Here is an 18,028-nt window from a genome sequence, read left to right on the forward strand (position 1 = left end):
AGGTGTACCATGTTATGGATGCATGCTAGATGCAAAGACTATATAGAATAGATAAGCCTGCGAACTCAGTAAGGTTTAACAATAATCCAGTTGAAAAGCTGGTGTCAATAAATCATATTTCCCCTCCTTTCCTGAAAATTCTGCTCATGCTGGGGTTCAGCTTTATGGGCACTAGCCATCCAGTACCTCTCTCCCAAGTGGCCATTCCCCAGGTGAGTTTAGAGAATGGGGACATCACCGTTAAGCCTGATCCTGTGCTCATCCAAACTGCACAGATGCAGTTTCCAACAGGCCACTGAATAGTGATTGGGAGTAGGAATCTTGATTGACTTTTTTCTCTCCCTAGCTCAAGACAGATCTAATTATGAAGTGCCTATTACTGCCCAGTTGCAATCAGATAACCCAGCACAGGCCAGGGATTGAAGCTGTGCCTAGCTGGCAGTTTCAATTGACATACTAGTTAGTTATTTCATGACTTTATACTGTCACCTCCCAAGTACCTTAAATGGCCAGGATAAGTCTGGCAGTTTGTATGCTATCCGAAATCCACTTACAAAAATTGTGTTAAACTCAATAAAAAGAAAATAGATTTTCCTCCCATTGTGGAACAAAGAAACAAAGATCATTCAGTTGGTTCAATAAAAAACACTTTTTTTTAAAAAAATGAGATGCATGAATTCTACCTGTCGCGTTAGTTCCAATGCAGAGGCCTGTGGGATGGTACTGTACATCTGACCCAGCATTTCTGAAAGCTGTGGAATCATGGGAGCAAAATCATCCAGAAGTGTCTTCACAGATTTTTCAAAGATTGCACAAACAGCCTTGAAAGAAAAAAAATAAAATCTCAAAATCAAAGTGCAAAAGCTCAAATAAGTTATAAAGTATTTTTTTTTAAATCAATCAGAGCCAAATGTAGGTCTCATGTACTCAGGGTCACCTCTGACAACACTTTGTTTTAGAGGGGAGGCTTTTCTAGTTTCTTACCCCCCCCCCCTCCCCCATTTAAAATCCCCTGGATTGCACACCATGGCCTTCGCTGCCCGAGACAGTGGCTTAGAGACCACTGTCAAGGCCTCTGCAATACTGCTACTGGCATAGGTTCTCACCCTTCGATCTACCCACAAATATGGCAGAGAAACATCTTGTTTCTACGAATGGCCTCAGTAGATTGCTTGGATGAAATTGGAATACCTCAATGTGGCGAAAGCAGAGTGAGTCCTCAGAGTAGAATCATTATATCTTAGTAGGTTTAGTACAGGAGGAGGCCCTTCGGCCCATCGTGCCTGTGCCAGCTCTTTGAAAGAGCTATCCAAATAGTCCCATTCCCCTGCTCTTTTCCCCACAGCCCTGTAAATATTTTCCCCTTCAAGCATTTATCCAATTCCCTTTTGAAAGTTACTACTGAATCTGCTTCCACCGCCCTTTCAGGCAGTGCATTCCTGATCATTATAACTCGCTGTGTGAAGAAATGTTTCCTCATGTCACCTCTGGCTCTTTTGCCAAACACCTTAAATTTGTGTCCTCTGGTTACTGACCCTTCTGCCACTGGGAACAATTTCTCCTTGTTTACTCTATCAAAACCATTCATGATTTTGAATACCTCTATCAGATCTCCTCTTAACCTTCTCTGTTCGAACGAGAACATCCCCAGCTTCTCCACTCTAGCCACATAACTGAAATCCCTCATCCCTGGTCTAGTAAATCTCTTCTGCACCCTAAGGCCTTAACATCCTTCCTAAAGTGTTGTGCCCAGAATTAAACACAATACTCCGGCAGTGTTTTATAAAAAGGTGGAGCATAACTTCCTTGCTTTTATACTCTATGCCTCTATTAATAAGCCCAGGATTCCATATGCTTTTTTGACAGCCTTCTCAACTTGTCCTGCCACCTTCAAAGATTTGCGTACATACACTCCCAGGTCTCTCAGCTCCTGCAACCCTCTTTAAAACTGTACCATTTAATTTATATTGCCTCTCCTCATGCTTCCTACCAAAATATATCACTTCACACTTTTCTGCATTAAATTTCATCTGCCATGTGTCTGCCCATTTCACCAGCCTATGTCCTCCTGAAGTCTGTTACTATCCTCCACATTGCTAACTACATTTCCAAGTTTGTGTCATCTGCAAACTTTGAAATGACATCCTCCATTACCAATGCCAGATCATTAATGTATATGAAAAAGAACAGTGGTCCTAATACTGACCCCTGGGAACACCACTGTATACTTCACTCGAGTCTGAAAAACATCCAATCACCACTACACTCTGCTTTCTGTCCTTTAGTTAACTTTGTATCCACGTTGCCACTATCCCTTTAATCCCATGGGCTTTAATTTTGCTAACAAGTCTATTATGTGGTACTTTATCAAAACGCCTTTTGAAAGTCCATATACACATCAACCACGCTACCCTCATAAATCCTCTCAATTATTTCAAAGAACTCAAGTCAGTCAAACACTATTTTCCTTTAACAAATCTGTGCTGAATTAGCCCATATTTTTCCAAGTGTAAATTTATTTTGTCCCAGATTATTGTCTCAAAGTTTCCCACCACCGTTAGGCTGACTGGCCTATAATTGCCGGGTTTATCACTCTCCCCTTTTTTGAACAGGGATGTGTCATTTGCAATCCTCTGGCACCATCCCCAAATCTAAGGAGGATTGGAAGATTGTGGCCAGAGCCTCTGCAATTTCCACCCTTACTTCCCTCACAGAATTTTACAACACAGGAGACCAATTGGCCCATCTTACCTGTGCTGGCTCTTAGAGAGCTATCCACTTAGTTCCATTCCCCAGCCCTTTCCTTATACCCATTCAAATTTTTCTTTTTCAAATATTTATCCACTTTCCTTTAAAAAAGGTATTCATAACAGCCCTCTCCCATCATTCTCTTGGTGGTGATCTTAAACTTATGCCCTCTCATTACCGACTCACCAACCAGTGGAGATAGCTCTTCCCCCAATTTACCGTCATAATTTTGAACTCCATCAGATCTCCTCTTGGCATAACCAATAATTTGTATACATTTAGCATTGCATCTGCTTTTGTACTATGTAACCCTATTTATAAAATCTAACGTCGCATATGGTATTTTAAATAACAGCTTCATCAACTTGTCCTCCTACTTTAAAGAGTTGTGTATCTGAAACACTAGAAGGGGGCAATTCTAACCTAACTTACTTCTCGGGAAACGGACGGGATCGGGTGCAACGCTGGTTTTACACTGCGTCCGATTTTACTCTCCATTTTGAAGTCAAGGAGAGTAATATTGGGCAGGGTGCAAAACTGCCGTTCCATCCATTCTCGTGGGTTTCCCACCCAGCGAGTTAGGTTAAAAATACCCAACCCTCTGTCCCTCGACTCCTTTTAGTGTGTATGCCCTCTCTTTATTCTTCCTTCTAAAATGTATCACCTCACATTTCTCTGCATTAAATTTCATCTGACTTCTATCTACCCAAGCTACTAATCTACGTTCCCCAAAAGTTGTTTATAGTCCTTTTCACTGTTAACCATGCCTCTTATTTTTGAGTCATCTGCAAGTTTTGATATTGTACAATATTCCCAAGTCCAGATTTTAGTTAGTTAGTTAGATAAATAGAGAAGCAATGGTCTCAACCCTGATCCTTGGGGGGACACCACTATTTATATCCCTCTAGTCCAAAAAACATCCATTCACCACTACTCCATGGCAATATACATTAGTGCACTCCCACATTGTGCCAATACCATTATGTGATGGGAGTAAATGAGAACAGCCAATTCTCAAATGACAGTCCTGACTGTACATGAGGTACAATGGCTTTTATAATTTTATACCACATATGGAAAGTTTAATTTTTGGGGGCAGAATGGCAATTTACTTTTACCACTAATGTGGATTCCCTCTTCTATGCAGTTGACTTGATTGGTTGAACACCTTATTCTTAGACATCTGCCAGAACTGCTCTATAATTAGCCAATTGCAGATGCATGAAAAACGGCCAGAGTGACTAACTCTGATTTAATCACGCTTCTTGTGTGGAAACTAGCTCACCTTAGCAGCACACTACCTTTCCACAGGAGAACAGTCTACCTCAAACAATGAGGGACAAACAAGAAAATCAACTTGCATTTATATAGTGCCATTAACATTGAAAAACATCCCACTGTGCTTCACAGAGGTGTAATCAGAAAAAAATGGCTGCTTAGCCAAAAGGAAGAGATATCAAGATGGGTGATCAAAATCATGGTGAAAAAGGTAGCCCTATCTCTGTACCCTCCAGCTGTACAACCCCCACCCCAAACTATGCGTTCCTCTGACTCTGACCTTTTGTGCATCCCCCTCGCCCCATCATTGGCAGCTGTGCCGTAAGCTGACTAGGACCCAGGCTCTGGAATTCCCTCCCTAAACCCTTGTGCTTCTCCACCTATATCTCCTCCTTTAAACCCACCTCTTTGATCAAGCTTTTGGTTACCCCTTCTGATATCGCCTTTGTCTTAGCATCCATTTTTGTCTGATCATGCCTCTGAAGTGATATTGATGTTTTTCTACGTTAAAGGTGCTTTATTGCTAGTGACAAAGATGACCATGAATCAGATACAAAGTTAATCTTTACAAGTGAAAATTTCAGAAGTTAGAAACAAATAATTTTTTTATTACAATCTTATTCCCTGAACACCTGAAAGAGATTGAGTACAATAATCAGACCCTCAATTGATTTCATTTTCATTAAAAAGCCACACTGTGTATATGAAAAGGAGGACAAATTTAATCCAAAAATGAAATCAACAAGTCACCGGACTAAATGCATTTCATTAAGTCTAACTTTTCTTAACTATCTACCTTACCTCAACAACCTGAGCATCATTCAGCCATTTAGACAACACTTTCTGTATGAGCTGGAAGACCTGTTGGAGGACCACCACAACCTGTGGACAAATCATCACCTTTAACAGTTGCTTTTGAACCTTAAATTGAATTTATAAAACATAAAATCCCCACAAATGTGTCCCTAGCTACATAAACAGCATTCTATTTCTAAAAAGACTAAGATCAAGTCATGAGAATCCCATGTTAGTACCACTGCTAGTACTTACAGGGTTGGGTCCTTGCAAGGTGGGTTTTTTCTTTGCTTCAGTGCCTTCTGGCTCATCGTCATGGTGACTGATATCCAATGTGGTAAACAAATTGGACAACAGACCCAAAATATGTATTATTGCTAGTTTATTTGATGGATTTGGCTGCAAGGGAAGGTCAAAAACAAAGCTATAATTGCATGAAAACAGAACAGAATTATGAGCAACTTAAATGATCGATACTTACAGCATCAAAACTTAAGTGTGTTCATAATGGCCATAACAATTCATAATAATTAACATGAGTATAATTATCACGGTAGGTACATAAATAAATAAATCTAATACAAAGGAAAATGACTGAGTGATTAACTTGAAATAATTACTTTTACTGGAAACAAATAATTTTATATAAAAACAAAATTAGCAATACTTTATTACACAAGTTACATAAGAAAAGACTTAAAAATTTCAAGAAGCAATATCAAATTTACATAGTGCAACAAGAATACAAGTTACTGAAAAATGATTCAAACTGATTATAAAAAAGATTAAAAAAAATATACCTACTCAGTGGCCAACAAAACTAGATACAGGAAAAAATAAATGTAAATTGAGGAAAATCACAAAGAAAGTCCATGACCCTGAAAAGGCAGCAGAAGATAAAGAGAACGGACAAAGAAGTGAAGGAAAAAGAAGATGGTGATTTTTTTTTTTTTTTTAAAAAAGGATAGACATAAGTAAAGAACCTTTCCCCAGCAGCTTCTAAATTTTGAAAGAATAGGTTTACTTCTTAAATTAAAAAAATCTTGGGTGCAGTAGACTGGGAAAAAATTACTTTAGTTGCCTTGGGCATTCACAACCAAAGATGAGGTTGTGCAGCCAGCCATTTTAGGTCAATGACCCCTCCTACCGAAAAAAAAAAGTTTATGCAGAGTATGGTATGATAAAATTTAGAGAGCAGGCAGGTAGAATGGATACAGCCCACATTTAATGCAAGAGAGCTAGCGGTCAGTTAGGCAATTTAACCTTAAAAGTACCAGTCATCAATTTTTTTGTGCTAGCTAATGGAGTTCCTGTTTACTCTGCAGGGTGTTAGTGTGGTCTCATTTTTCAACCTAGTCATTCCAGGCTACCATGCAACAGGAGTACCTCCAACCACATCAGGCTACCTGAATATTAATTCCATTTGCATATAATAGTTTTCATTTGTACTTTTACAAAAAAAAAATTACTGGGTATTAGTGCTGAGAGATAGCAGACTGATTCATTTCTGTGCATTCTTCCTCCCCCCAACACACACTCATTGATATGAACCAGAGATCCACCTACTTGTTCATATGAGAGGTAAAATACACCTACATATATGTATGTGGTCCTCAGTTTAAGCTCACTTATCCTGAATGCACATCCTGTCAACTCACCCTTAAAAAGGCCCTCAGTTATAAACACCCATTCTCTACCTCTTAAAAATTAGCCTATAAATTGTCCACTTACACAGGCAGTCACTTGGAGAGCATTTTCAGTTTCACATTGTTCAAAATTGTCCAAGTTAACAACTTTTAATTTACAAATATCAAGTTAAACATTAAACTGCCAATAAATTTATGAATGAGTCTTGAATGAATTAAAAGCCTACAGATTTCCACTTCATTTGAACAACACGCTTGCAATTTCACCTGATGCTTTCAAGCTGAGCTGTCAATAACAGCAGTAGGATACACATTTGTAACTAATAATGATCTCCACACTTACTGTACATCTCAAACTACAGTTGTTAGCCATTATGATCATGGCTGGCACAGCTCTCAATCAAATTTGCTGGATGAGGTGACCAAGAAGGTACCTGCATTGTTTGCACAGAAGGTTGTTACTTCAAATCCTAACTCAGCTACAATTTGCCACCCAGATGCTTTTTTCTTTAAGAAAAATCATTTCCCTGAGATTTTTTTATATTATATATTGGGTGGGGGGGGAAAAAAGAGAAGGAAAGAGGCTCATCCAGGGTTCCCACTTCCAAATCACTATTCAGCAAGCCTTTACTGGAATTACACCAATGTGGACAGGATCAAGCGTGGCTGGTCAAACCAACACATATCAAGGCTCAGACAGGAACAGTGGCCACCTGGATGAGATAATGTTTAGCATCTGGCACCTGTGGAACTGTAACCCAGCAAGGAGGGAAGATAACAGAGAAAATTTTTTTAAATACTAGTGATTCTCCTGGTGCCTTGCTCACCAGTTAGTCAGAGGACATAATGGCCCAGCAATTACTCGGAGTGGTGAGCCAACAGTGCTCACCGCTCCATGGATTTATACTAACCCACTAACTTACCGCGGTCTTTACTGGGTGTACTTCCTCTAATAGGAAGTGGAGACGAGCCCAGCGTTAGCTCCAGCGAAGCTAGGACCCATGGGAGAAGCGAGAGGATCGATCTCTCCCCTCAACCAATCAGATTGCAGCATTGTTGACAAGCTGCAACGAGTTCCTGCAAGCTTGGAGCATAAAATCCAGGAAGTGAAAGTTACAACATTAAAAATCATTTGTAAAAACAAACAGTTATAGACAGCAAACAATAGAGATGGTAAGAAATAAATCAAATTAAAGAGATAGAAGGGAAGAGGGAAAAAATGTTCTTTAATTTAAATTTTTTTTAAAAAATTGACCAAAAACTTTTACAATAAGGAGTAATGAGACTTCACATTTTTTTTTAAAGAGTTAACTTTTTGTTGTTTGGCAGTCATTAAAACTTTACTATTAAAAAACTTAGTTTAGACCTGGTATCTTTAAACATACCTGTTTTGTGGCGATATTAGTTACGTTCCAGCTGGGCAGATGAGCAATTTGGCACTGGTCTGTTGTTTCCACTGATTCCAGCCGGCGATATCCCTTTAGTTCGAAGCTGTCATATCGCCGGCGAACCAAGCGGGGCAAGTTCCAGATTTCCGCGTTCCATTGCGCATGTGCGAACACCTAAACTTGCTCCTCGATTTGACCACTAACAACGGTGAGCACTATTGAGCACACCGTTCTTTTCTAAGCAATTTCTGGGCCATTATGTCTTTTGCCTATGTTGTAGCAGATGAAAGAGGTTACAGTGCCACCTCTGGAGAAAGAAAGAATAGGCATTCCAATTACAGCATTACCCTTTGATTTCAATGGGCTGGGGCGTGACAGTTTTACTAACTCAAGGGTTTTGATACCTTACTAGTCAATGTCGTGTGCCATGGGGAGTCAAGACAACGTACGGTCTTCAGGTGAAGCAGGGTTAGAGGGCAAGGACAATTACAGTTGGGCGCACAGACATAATTCAGTCAGCATTATTGCTTAGGTGTTGGGAGAAGCAAAATGAAGTGATACAGCACCACCACTGGTAGGAGGTCAAATTACAACCTGCTGAGCATACATAGGCAGATTCCATTAAAAATGTGGGCCTAGAAATTCATAACAGAAAAAGTTGACAGCAAGTCTACAAAGATGCAAGTTTTTAATATATTATATTGATATATATTCATTGCAATAACAAAAACATTAATAAGATTAAATTTCTTGGGGGGAAAGGTAGGAAAAAATTCTGTCTAGTCAGATTCCTTTAGGGGAGCCAACTGTGCAAACTCCAGGCAGTTTATTGACTAAGATTCACCAAATGGTTAATTTGACAGAGAACGTCAGTCATGTGAATTACGTCTCCTAGCTTGTGCATAAAATATTCAAACTTGTTTTGCTTTTCATATTTCAGAAACCCCAAATTCAGGTATTTGCAAAACCAAACATAAAATGAGCTTTTGAACCTGCCTATTTCACCGAGCTACATGAACGTATTCCCTGGGTACACACTTGAGGTTTACTGATCCACCCTTACATCCAAAGTGACTGCCAGGGATCAGACACCACTTCATGCCAACTCAATTGTTAGGAACTAGATGCCACTCCCCTCCCAAACCAACTGCCAAGGATCAAATGTTGAAGATCCTCTCCCTCTTATTAAACCACATCATTTATCTTCATTGCAGTGTTTTGAGCTATAGGCAATAAGCAACATGGAGTAACAACTTTTTGTAGGAGCTATAGGTGGGATCCAAACAAAGTATTTGGCAAAGTGGGGTTTCTCCAAGTTAATTCAACTTAAGTCACAAACCCTATCCTCAACAAACATGCCACCTGTAATTTTTTGAAAGCATGATGTTAAACTGAATGCAAGAGCTGAAAGTGATGCTCAAGGTAGCAGAAGTTACAGCTTTGAATTCAATGTGACTCCTTCAATATATAATGTACTTTTTGAGCTAATATGGAAATTGTTAAGTTTAGACCAATGGACAGATTATAATGCATTCTTATACATGTAATAATAATACAAGTGCATTAACTTCAAAATTAAAACATCAGTTGAAATTTGCCAATTCTTGAATTAACTAGTGATTTAGTATTTACGAGCCAAGATCACAAATAGCTTTTTTGAACAGTTTAAAAGGTTGGCACCAAAAAAATTAATTGTCTCAGCCACCTCTGCTCTCAAAAGGACTTACCCGTTAACTGTAGGAAAATCAGAAGTTTGTCAGCCTTCTGCAAAAAGAAAAGTCACACGTATAACGCACCCATAAATAAAACCCTCATCATAGTGACAAGTTCTTGGTTTTGTAAATCTATATTCCGCTAGTTATTGCCATTAAATTACAAGGCAACTCTGACAAGTGTAGTCTTCATACTGAAGTTCTTCTGTACAGTTAATGAGGACTCAAAAGGAAGCAATCAATGGGTATTATTAAAAAAAAGCACTGGCAACAAATAAAGGGAAGACTTTAAATAACAAGAATGAAGATGTACAGTAACTGGCAATTACATTTTCAGCACAAGGCTATAGTTAGCTTTTAACAAACTGTCTTCTGAACAGCATGGAACCTGCACTACAGCTTTGGTCATTATCTTTCTTTTCTCTTCTTATCAAAGATTACATCACATTTAATGCATGGAGGGCATCCAAACAGATGAAATTCAGTCTGAATTTCAACAGATTACACAAGCACACAACTTTACATTAATAAAAAAAAAATCACTATGGCGGCTTACTTTCCAAAATTCAACAAATTTGGGCATGAAGTAAAGGAAACAGCATTAATTAGCATTTAAATTATGCTGAGACAAACTGATGTGATGACTCTCTAGGAGGTTATATGGAACCCAGTTAGGAGTTTGTTTCAAGGTTTTAACACAAATGTTTTAGGTGACACCATGAGCTGGACTAGCAAAGCATGAATGGTTCAAAATCTAAACCTGGAGATATCTCATTATGTCAAATACAATCTTATACATGTAATAGTAATATGAAAAAGTCTGAGAAAGTTCTTTTCTTACAGTTTATAAGAAACATGTTAAGATTCAAATAGGTGGCAAACTCACAGATTTCATATTCAGTGTTTATAATGTAAAGCAATATTGCTAGTCGCAATTGTAGCTACTTTTCTTGCTTCGGTTACTGCTGTATTCAGTCCCTTTATAGTGAGCACATTTATAGCTTCGTACACAATTGAATACATTGAAGTAACATGGAAACACACTTTGAGCCAACCTGTCGATGTCGGCGTTAAATCTCCATGCAAGCAAACAGTTCTAATTATATTCACCCATCCTGTTTCCATATCTCTAACCCCTTTTCCTTCATCTACCTATCCAATCGAATCTTGAATAGTAACATAGTTTCTGCCTCAGCCACTCAACCTGGAAGTGAATTCCACAGCCTCACGACTCTGTGAAGAAGTTTCTCCACCCTCAGTTCTAAATCTCTTACATTTAATCATGTATCTATGGCATCTGGTTCTTGACTCAGACTACTGGAAACAGTCTGCTTCTATCTACTGTGTCCCATCCATTCATAATTTTCAACAGTTCTATTATATCAGCCTGTAATCTGCATTGCTCTAATGAAAAGAGATCCAATTTTTCAAGTCTGTCTTTCTTATTTGTTTTTCCTCATACCAGGCAGCATCCTAGTGAATCTGCGTCAAACCTTCTCTAAAGCCTTCCCATAGTGTGAAGTCCAATACTGCACACAGCACTCTAACTGAGGTCAAGGTTTTATATAGGCTCATCATTACCGTTGGTTTTTATATTCTATACCTTGAGATAACATCTAGAATTCTATTAGCTTTTTTACAGTCTTGTCAACTTGAAGTGCTGCCTTTAATGCCCTGTGAACCTGTACTCCCAAATCCCTCTCTGCTCTTCCACAGCACTGAACCAACTTCCATTCAGATCATAATTACTGCATTTTTTTTTAAACCAAAAATGTTTCACCTCACACTTACTGACATTGAATCCCATCTGCCACTTTGTAACCCATTCTGCCATCTTATTAAAATGCCATTATAGTTTCATTTGGTCTTTTAAAGAATGAACTATTCCTCCTATTTTGGCATCATCTGTTAATTTAGACACTACTACCTCTAGGCCTATATCCAAATCATTGATATAGACAGTGAACAGAATTGCCCCCAGAACTAAACCTTGTGGACACCACCACCCACTTCCAACTACTCTGAAAAAAAAACTACCTTTAACTCCTCCTCTGTTTTATCCCTTCTAACAAATTTTAATCCAGTTTGCTATCCTCCCTCTAGTTCATACTCCTCGATTTTCTCCAATAATATCCCATGTGGTACCTTGTCAAAGGCTTTCCTAAAGTCCATATACATCACATCCACTGTATCCACCCACCCCTCCTTCCATCTATCATCTTTATTACTTCCTCAAATAATTCTATGAGGAGCAGTAAGGGGTTCTTTCCATACAGGGTTTTTTTTCCCCCTCCTTGTACAGTCATGTAAAGTACTTGCACAACATCAGGAGTCCAGTTCAAGTGTAGTCATATGCGGGACCAGAATATCCACACTTTTCAACATTTAATTATGCTGGTTGTCACTTCTGTGGCAAGGGGGGAGAAAGGTGGCTCATGTAACACAATGGGAGTTATTAAATAAGCAGTCCAATGCTTGTTACAGTCCTCATTAAAACAAAAAAGACCATGCACTTTTATCATAAATTCAAGTACAACCCAAACAGGATGAATGTTTCTCCTGTTGGTTATGACGGTCCTCTGGACAGTCATACCTAGTTTCTGGTGAGCGAAAGTCCACATCACAAAACTCCGTATAACTCTCAATCTCACTCAGATAGACCATAAAAATGGCTGGATTAGCACAGCTGACTCTTATGGATCATATTTTGTAAACTAAGTAACACAGTTGCAAGGCGTAGGTCAGGTTGTACGTCCCGTTGTGTGTCAGCCTTGGCTCTGGGGTAGCACCTATGCTTCCGAGTCAGAAGGTTGTGGGCTCAAGTCCCATTCCAGAGATTTGAGAATATAATCTAGGCTGGCATATCAGTGCAGTACCGAGGGAGTGCTGCACTATCGGAGGTGTCCTCTTTCGGATGAGAGGTTAAACCATTTGTCCCCTCAAGCGGACATGAAAGGATCCCACGGAACTATTCGAAGAAGAGCAGGTAAAGTTCTCCCAGTGTCCTGGCCTACATTTTCTAACATCCAAAACAGATTATTTGGTCATTTATTTCATTGATGTTTTTGGGACCTTGCTGTGCGCAAATTGGCTGTCGCGTTTATTGCATTATAATGTGACTACACGTCAAGAAGTACTTCACTGGCTAAAGCGTTTTGGTATATCTTGAGGTTGTGAAAGGTGCTATATAAATGCAAGTTCTCTATTTCTCTCTAGTTTAATAAGAGACTGGACATGCTTCAATGAGAGAGACTGTTCATATTGAATTCAGTGGTCAAGTATATCTCACCCATAACAAAATGACTGCCTTGACAAATGATAAAATGTGCATTATGCTATCTACAAATGCCCCACTTTTAACAAAAACTCAGCTAGCTCTCTCAATCAGCCTCAAAATGATGCACAGCAGCTATCTTCAACACACAAGCAACACTATATCCTCAATGAGAAACATTTGTAGCTATCTTCTCACCCAAGATTAACAAAAAAGGAACAAACTAGGTCTTGGATACTATGGGATGGGAGGGGTTACAAATGGTTTAAACAGAAGTAAACATAGTGAAGATGTATTAAATGATTAATACAAGCAATTTATACTGTATTAATAAATCAACAGAAACTCCTTGTAAAATGCTATGTAAGTAGCATAATCTTTGGTTCAAACCACTCATTTACCAACACCTCGAAGAACAGAATTTAAGTGTTAATGTTTCAATGTAACCCTTCATCATAAGTGGGAAAAAAAATGAAAATTTTAAAAAGTAACAAAACAAAGGGAAGGGGATAAAAACATTTTTAAAAACACGAGAGGAAGTATGCGTATTGTGACTCGCAAGGTGCTTAAAAAGGAACAAGAGATGGTTAAATGGCTTAAATGACATTAGCATCAAATGATGGGCAGAAGCGTAATAAAAGAAATTAAAAGCATTTAAGAGACATTGAGAACGCATGTGAACAGGTGTGGTGTAAGGCAGATATGAAATGAAAACCGGATAAGCTGGCAAAGTGGAGTTATAGTTAAGGTCCTAAGTTATTAAAGTCAATGTTAGGAGCCTTGCAGCCCCCTGGCTTTAACAGAAAAATAAGGTGCGGTTCCTCAAGCTTGCATTGAGCTTTATTGGAAGTGTAGAAAGCCAAAGATGGAGAGGTCAGAGTGGGGGAAGTCAAGTGGCAAGCCATAGAGAGCTCAAGGTTTGTTTGCACTTGCAGACAGAACAGAGACATTCGGCAAAGCGGTCATCTAATCTGCATCTGGTCTCCCCAGTATAGAGGGGACTGCACCTTGAGCAGCAGATACAGTATATGTGGTTAAAGAATGTTAAAGATCCCATGGCACATTTGCAGACGACCAGGGGAGTTCTCATGGTGCCCTGGCCAACATTCCTTCTTTAACCAATACCACCAGAAAAAATTAATTAGTCATTCATGCAATTGCTTTTTGCACTATCTTGCTGTGTGCAAATTGCCTGCCATATTTACCTACATAACTGACTACACTTCAAAAGTAATTTGTGTCAAATACTTCGAGATGAGAACATAAAAACAGAAGCAGGAGTAGGCCATATGGCCACTCGAGCTTGCTCCATCATTCAATAAGATCATGGTTGATCTTATACCTCAACTTCACTTTCCCGCCCAATCCCCATACCTCTTGATTCCCCTAGAGTCCAAAAATATATCGATCTGTCTTGAATATACTCAACAACAGCATCCACAGCCCTCTAGGGTAGAGAATTCCAAAAATTCACATCCACCAAGTGAAGAAATTCCTTATCTCAGTCCTAAATCGCAGACTCGTTATCCTGAGTCTATGCACGTTAGTTCTCGACTCTCCAGGCAGGGGAAACAGTCTATCAGCATCTACCCTGTCAAGCTCTCTCTGAATTTTATGTTTCAATGAGATCACCTCTCATTCTTCTAAACTCCAGAGAATATAGGCCCATTCTACTCAACCTCTCCTCATAGGACAACCCTCTCATCCCAGGAATCAATCTAGTGAACCTTCATTGAACCGCCTCTAAAGCAAGTATATCCTTCCTTAAGTAAGGAGACCAAAACTGTATACAGTACTCCAGGTGTGGTCTCACCAAAGCTTTGTACAATTGTAGCAAGACTTCCTTACTCTTGTACTCCAACCCCCTGCAATAGAGGCCAACATGCCATTTGCCTTCCTAATTGCTTGTTGCACCTGCATGTTAAGTTTGTGTTCCATGTACAAGGACATCCAAATCTCTCTGAACACCAACATTTATAGTTTCTTACCATTTAATAAATATACTGTTTTTCTATTCTTCCTACCAAAGTGAATAACACCACATTTCCCCACATTGTAACTCTGCCACCTTCATGCCCACTCACCTAACCTGTCTATAACCCTTTGCAGTCTCTCTGCATCCTCCTCACAGCTTACTTTCCCACCTAGCTTTGTACAGTCAGCAAACCTGGATACATTACACTTGGTCCCTTCATCTAAGCCATTAATATAGATTGTATATAGCTGAGGCCCAAGCACTGATCTTTGTGGCACCCCACTAGCTACAGCCTGCCAACCTGAAAATGACCCGTTCATTCCTACTCTGTTTTCTGTCCGTTAACCAATCCTCTATCCATGCTAACATATTACCCCCAACCCCATGAGCCCTTATCTTGTGTAACAACCTTTTGTGTGGCACCTGATCAAATGCCTTTTGAAAATCCAAATATACTATGTCCACTGGTTCCCCTTTACCTACCCTGCTGGTTACATCCTCAAAGAACTCCAATAAATTTGTTAAACACCATTTCCCCTTCATAAAACCATGTTGACTCTGCCTAATCATATGATTTTCTAAGTGCCCTGTTACCACCCCCTTAATAATGGATTCCAGCATTTTTCTTACTACTGATGTCAGGCTAACTGGCCTGTAATTCAGTTTTCTCTCTTTCCTCCTTTCTTGAATAGCGGTGTTACATTTGCTACCTTCCAATCCACTGGGATTGTTCTAGAATCTAGGGAATTTTGGAAGATCACAACCAATGCATCCACTATCTCTGCAGCCACCTCTTTTAGAACCCTAGGATGTAGGCCATCAGGTCCAGGGGATTTGTCAGCTTTTAGTCCCATTAATTTCTCTAGTACTTTTTCTTTACTAATATTAATTACTTTAAGTTCCTCACTCTCATTAGCCCCTTGGTTTCCCCACTATTTTTGGTATGCTTTTTGTGTCTTCTACTGTGAAAACAGATACAAAATATGTCTAACGTCTCTGCCTTTTCCTGATTCCCCATTATAATTTCTCTGTCTCAGCCTCCAAGGGACCCACATTTACTTCCGCTATTTTTTTAAAAAAAACATACTTGTAGAAGCTCTTACAATTTGTTTATATATTTCTTGCTAGTTTACTCTCATTCTATTTTCTCCATCTATCAATCTTTTGGTTATCCTTTGCTGGTTTCTAAAACACTCCCAATCTTTGGCCTTACAATGCTTCTTTGCAACATTATAAGCCTTTCTTTAAAATTCATTTATGGGATGTGGGCATCGCTGGCAAGGCCAGCATTTATTGCCCATCCCTAATTGCCCTGGAGAAGGTGGTGGTGAGACGCCTTCTTAAACTGCTGCAGTCAGTGTGAAGGGAGTTCCGGGATTTTGACTCAGCAACGATGAAGGAACTGCAATACATTTCCAAGTCGGGATGATGCGTGATCGGAGGGGAACATGAAGGTGGTGGTGTTCCCATGCGCCTGCTGTCCTTGTCCTTCTAGGTGGTAGAGGTGACGGGTTTGGGAGGCGCTGTCAAAGAAGCCTTGACGAGTTTCTGCAGTGCATCTTGTAGATGGTACACACTGCAGCCACGGTGCACCAGTGGTGGAGGGATGAATATTTAAGGTGGTGGATAGGGTGCCAATCAAGTGGGCTGCTTTGTCCTGGATGGTGTCGAGCTTCTTGAGTGTTGCCTGGATGAGTGCAACTCCAACAAGTGGAGAATATTCCATCACACTCCTGATTTGTAGATGATGGAAAGGCTTTGGGGAGTCAGGAGGCAAGTCACTCGCTGCAGAATACCCAGCCTCTGACCTGCTCTTGTAGCCAGTGTTTATGTGGCTGGTCCAGTTAAGTTTCTGGTCAACGGTGACCAGAAATCTAATACTATCCTTAACTTCTTTAGTTAGCCACGGATGGATCACATATCCCCTGGAGTTTTTATTTCTCAATGGAATGCATGTTCGTTGAGAATTATGAAATATTTATTTAAATGTTTGCTATTGCTTATCTACTGTCATACCTTTTAATCTACTTTCCCAATCTACCTTAGCCAACTCATACCTATGTAATTGGCTTTATTTAAGTTTAAAACTCTAGTTTCTGAATTAAGTACGTCACTCTCGGACACAATGTGAAATTCTATCATATTATGATCACTCTTCCCCAGAGGATCCCTTATTATGAGATTACTAATTAACCCTGTCTAATTACAAAAGAAGATTTAAAATAGCTTGTTCCCTGGTTGGTTCCACGATGTATTGTTCTAGGAAACTGGCTCGAATGTATTCAATGAACTTGTCCTCCAAACTACCTTTGCCAATTGGATTTGTCCAGTCTATATAAAGGTTAAAGTCCCCCACGATTATTGCATTACCTTTGTTACAAGCTCCTATTATTTCTTGATTAATACTCTGTCCAATAGTATAGCTACTGTTAGGGGATCTAGAGACTACCCCCACCAGAGTTTTCCGCCCCTTATTACTTATCTCCATCCATATTGATTCTATTTCTTGATCTTCCGAGCCAAGATCCTTCCTCACTACTGTCCTTATGTCATCCTTTATTATCAGGGCTACACCCCTTCCTTTTCCATTTTGTCTATCTTTCTGAAACATCAAGTACCCTGGAATATTTAGTTCCCAACCTTGGTCACCTTGCAACCATGTCTCTGTGATGGCTATTCAATCAAACCCAATTATCTCTGGTTGCGCCATTAATTCAACTATCTTGTTACGAATGCTTCATGCATTCAGATAAAGCGTCTTTAAATTATAACTTTACCATTTTTCCCTGAATTGACCTTATGCGCTGATGCACGATTATCGTTAAACACTCTGTCCCTTCCTGTCACACTCTGCTTATCTTCACTTGAATCGCTCTAATGCCTTGACTTTTCTCTTTAGATTTCTAAATCTCCCCTCACCTGAACCTCCCTTCCCCCCCCCCCCCCCTTTAAGTTTAAACCCCTATCTACAACCCTAGTTATTCGATTCACCAGGACACTGGTCCCAGCCCGGTTGAAGTGGAGCCGGTCCCAACGGAACAAGCTCCCGCTTTCCCCAGTACTGGTGCCAGATGTATCTCAGACATAAGGCGCTACATAAACATAAATCTATCTTTCTTCACTCTTTCTTGATCAACAGAAAGCTGTGCTACACAACTGTGTTCTCTTATTAAAGCAGTGAAACGATCACTGCTAAGCCGCTCCTATCAGCT

At 39.6% G+C, this 18,028-nt stretch overlaps 1 protein-coding gene and 1 long non-coding RNA gene across 3 annotated transcripts in view; one reads left to right on the top strand and one right to left on the bottom strand.

The window, feature by feature from the left end:
- Positions 1-18,028, top strand: part of LOC137325280 (uncharacterized) — a 173,016-nt gene that overhangs the window by 59,605 nt on the left and 95,383 nt on the right. The window lies entirely within an intron of this gene.
- The window catches only part of LOC137325278 (importin-13-like), a 139,306-nt gene that overhangs the window by 32,203 nt on the left and 89,075 nt on the right, over positions 1-18,028 (bottom strand). The window contains exons 11-13 of one of the 2 annotated variants that reach the window (XM_067990178.1): positions 5,077-5,220; positions 4,828-4,908; positions 684-821 (exon numbers count right to left, since the gene is read on the bottom strand). In XM_067990178.1, the coding sequence (XP_067846279.1) occupies positions 684-821; positions 4,828-4,908; positions 5,077-5,220 (363 nt within the window). The remainder of the gene's footprint in view (positions 1-683; positions 822-4,827; positions 4,909-5,076; positions 5,221-18,028) is intronic. The other variant, XM_067990179.1, reaches the window with a different exon arrangement.

This window comes from Heptranchias perlo, chromosome 9 (assembly GCF_035084215.1).
Source record: "Heptranchias perlo isolate sHepPer1 chromosome 9, sHepPer1.hap1, whole genome shotgun sequence".
Lineage (NCBI taxonomy): Eukaryota > Metazoa > Chordata > Chondrichthyes > Hexanchiformes > Hexanchidae > Heptranchias > Heptranchias perlo.